We start from the raw sequence: 4,171 nt of genomic DNA, 5'->3' as shown, positions 1-4,171 counted from the left end.
ATTTTAACGAAAATAAACAGAAGGAGTACACCCAATTCTGAACAGTATTATATGAATGAGATCCAATTTAACACTTCAGTGTAAAAAGTATCACATTAGACTGGCATTTTTAACAGCAAAACAAGATTTTTCTCAAAGTCATAAAATACCAGGAACTTATGGACTGACCTGATATATTGTCTGCATCATTTTAAACTGTTAAATAAGTTGTTCTATGCTGATGATGCATGGATATTTAGTTGAAACTGCTGTTTTTTTTTAATGAAAGTGTTATCTTCCTGAAATAAGCAGTGATTTGATTTATTTCTGTATCACTTTAACATCTTTCTGAACTGGTGTAGATTCAATTCATAACTATAGGCAGTTAATAAGATAATTACTTTTTATTTACAAAATAGTATGCCAGATTATTCTTTTCTTTAGTATTAGATTTTCATTCAGAATGAAGACCTAATATTGTTCTAATAAACAGATTTCTAAAAAGTTTTTGTTCTGAAAAAGATAATTTAAATTGAATTTACATTTGAGGTATGTCCTTAACAAGTGAGAGCTTCTGCATTAGCTTATATATTTATAAACTAGTTGATGGTATTATTTTTGGTGATATTACAGTTGTAGCTATTTATTTTAATTATTGCCCATATCCTATGAATCATGAATTCCTTCTCTCATTGCTCTAAGAATCAATGAACTAGACCTCAGTTTTTTTTATCAGATATCAATATCCCAATGTATTGATATTGAGAAATATTTCTGCTATTGACGTATTGATACCTGATTAAAATATTGCAATGTGAAGTAACCAATAAATTTTAATTAAAATATCAATATATATCTAATATATATTGATATTTAATGATGACCTTTATCAATATAAATCATCTTGGTGCATACCACCAAGGTCTACAATGTACTTTTCATAAATCTGTAATCATTATTTTGAATTTATTTACATACATTAATACATTTTTTTTTCTTTTACCGTGGATGTGATAAAATTTAATTTTAAATGTTTATGAAAAGTGAGATTATTATGTTTTTCAAATTATTTATTTCATCAATATTATTAGTTTGCTATTTTTTATTGTTATATATACTGAAATATAAAAATTATATAGAAATGAATAAATTAGTTAAAGAAAATTAAACTTAAATTAAAGTTAACAATTAATATTTCTTTTAGTGCTGCATATGAAATTCTTGAAACTGCTTTGCTTCGTCAGCTACTTAGTTCTGAAGGTTTGTCATTGTCATGGTGTGAAGTTATTCAACCTCTTATTCATAGAGTTGTGGATACTGTAAGACCAGACATTAAGCATGATAATGATGAAATGGATATTCGTCAGTATGTAAAAGTTAAAAAAGTAAGTTGAAATTTATATTAGTATTTTATTTTTAAAAATAACTACATTTATTTAATTACTGTAATTTCTTGCTTATGATTTTTGAATGGTGTGTTAGAAAAAATCTTCTAACTTTGATGATACAGATAGGTCATTATGTATAATTTGTGACAATTTTTCCACAATATCCAAAAAATAGCTTTAAAATCATTTTACATTTCATCACATTACGTCAAGAAACTTTGTATTACAAACATTGGATGGACAAAGGTGTCAGTGGATCATTCATTTTAAAATCTGAATGGAATGTAGTGCTGTTTACAAGTCTGTTGCCTCTCTAATAAACAACTTCAAGCTCATTTTTATTAAATTTAGATTAAGGTGCTTTAGCTAGAAGATCAATAACAGTTATAATAGTATTCTATCCTGACATCTTGACTAAGAAGACTTTCAGCTTTTTTGAAGAATCATCATCTTTACTATTGACATGGAGAAAATCTGTTTCTAGTGACAGATTCAGAAAGTTCTTATAAAAGGGTAATTTAATAATGGTATTTTTATTAATATAAAGATTTATGAAAGTCCCAGGAAGACAACCCTTTCAAAGGAATCAAAAATTATACTGAGGGAATATTGCAATGGAACTGATTTTATTTTAATCATTTTTATTAATTTATTATTAATTTGTTGTTATTGTTATAAAATTGAGATTAGAATAATAATCATGGACTGAAGCTCTGAAGAAAGTTAGTTTTTTTTTTGTGATTTTTGGACACTAATGACACAAAGCTGTTTAGTTAAACAAGAGTAAACTTAGACTTAGTTAAACTTTAAACTTAGTAAACTTTAGTTAAACAAGAGTAAGTTATTGTTATATAATATATATTTATTGCCAATTACATTATTGCATTTAACATTTAGTAGCTATACTATTCCATTAGAGATGAATTTAAACTTGTGCAATTTATATAATGACAAACTTTCTTTCTTTGCCAATGAAAAAATTATTTCCATGGATTATATTAAATATATTGCTTCAAATTTTAGGTAGGAAACTGTAGTACAGTAAAACCTCAAATTAATAGGCTAATTCAAGCAAGTGGTATCCATTAAAGCTAAAAGTCCATTATATAATAAAGTAGATTTTATGAATCTATATATATAAGCCATTAATCCCGCTGTTTGTATATCTGTCACGAAATGGCTAGAACGTCCCTAGCAATGATTTTCAGCTATTATTTAAATCAACAGTATAATTTATTTGTTAACAGTATATTATTATTTTTATTTATAATAGGAATTCATTATTATTGATATAAATTTATTATTTATACCGTGGAATGACATCACAGCTGCTAGAACGCCCACTAGGGGGCGTACCGGGCTGTCTCGTGCACACACAAAATACTGATGAATTAGTTCATCTGTTTTTACTTTTGTAAATACATTTGTATAAATAAAATTTAAATATGTATGAGAAGTTTAATTTCACAGAAAAGTTTTCTATATGTATTATTGCTTATGTACTCACCATAGTTTTGAAACTGTAATAAACAAGTGTACAATTGAAATGTGTAAAGAAACATTTTTTGGAAAATACACTTTAAATGTATTTAATTAAACAAATAAATAGTTTTCAAAAAGAAAACAAAATTTAAATTTGATAAAAAAATACAAAAAACTTACCTGTTCATTCTTATTTGGATGATATACGATCATCCAATTGTGATGTGAAGTCAAGAGCAGTGACTCTTGGATTTGAATAAAATAACCTATTAATTTAATTACATATAAAATGCATTTTAAAATTAACAGGGTGTTAATTTTTACATATTGTATATGGACTGGAAATTTTGTCTTTTAAATCTGAAGTCTGTTAAATTGAGGTTTTACTGCAATTTAAAAATGTTTATACTAATTACAAATTAAAGAAATCAAAAAACTGAAAGAAACTTTTTAAAATATAGACATCTGTAAAATCATTAATCTTATTGTTTTTTAATGAAAGGATATTTTATTTGCAAAGACTATTCACACAAATAGAAACATGGAGAAGTAATTACATATATAAAAAAACATATGTAAATCTACCAAAATCTTTTGAGATGTAACTGTCAGTACTGTCAATGCCAAGTCTATAGAGTTAATCATTTTGTGACCTTAGGGTCGGTATCTCTTCGATACCACGTCAGGATGACACCACTGTATCCTTCGGTCGATACAGAGACCACAAGTTCGCGCAAGCGGATAGGTATGAGGGTTGGACCCGGAATGGAGAAACTGAGAGAAAAACGGAAGAAACTGCACTCCAGAAGTTTAAACATAAAAACCGTTTATTTATATATAATCTAAATTAAGTTTACATCAGCGAATAAAATACGATACATAAACTACATGAGTTATTATTCAATTTTTAGTCCAAATTAACGACCGGGTGCGCGTTTTGTTTACGCGGAGAGAGAGAGAGAATGTACAATAGTGCGCGGGCAGGATAAATACCTTAGGTTGTAGGCAAAATCAGCACAAAAGGTCCAACAGTTCTTTTTAGGTGAACAGTTCTTTCCAGGTGAGTAGAAAGATTTCAGTTAAGTTCAGGTCTTCCAGTCTTGTCCAAGAGGAGGAGGTTCGGATTCTCGGCGGGAGGAAGACGATCGGAGCGCACACACAGATACCAATAATAACTTCCACCCCCTTACTCATCATGCCTGGCCCTTTTATATCAAGTCCTCATTTTCGAACTTTTCTCCGATTTCGTCAGCGATGACGATCTTCTTGGTCCAATGAGGGGACGGGTGACACAATCGTGACACAGAAATGTACTCATCTCA

At 28.4% G+C, this 4,171-nt stretch overlaps 1 protein-coding gene across 1 annotated transcript in view; it reads left to right on the top strand.

Moving 5' to 3' along the window:
* The window catches only part of LOC111623368 (1-phosphatidylinositol 3-phosphate 5-kinase-like), an 81,527-nt gene that overhangs the window by 11,424 nt on the left and 65,932 nt on the right, over positions 1-4,171 (top strand). The window contains exons 5-6 of the mRNA XM_023365920.1: positions 1,184-1,368; positions 3,508-3,674. Of these exons, the coding sequence (XP_023221688.1) occupies positions 1,184-1,368; positions 3,508-3,674 (352 nt within the window). The remainder of the gene's footprint in view (positions 1-1,183; positions 1,369-3,507; positions 3,675-4,171) is intronic.

Source organism: Centruroides sculpturatus, unplaced genomic scaffold (assembly GCF_000671375.1).
Source record: "Centruroides sculpturatus isolate CEXI.00-Female unplaced genomic scaffold, Cexi_2.0 scaffold220, whole genome shotgun sequence".
Taxonomy (NCBI): Eukaryota; Metazoa; Arthropoda; class Arachnida; order Scorpiones; family Buthidae; genus Centruroides; species Centruroides sculpturatus.
This window is presented reverse-complemented; position numbering and strand designations above follow the sequence as displayed.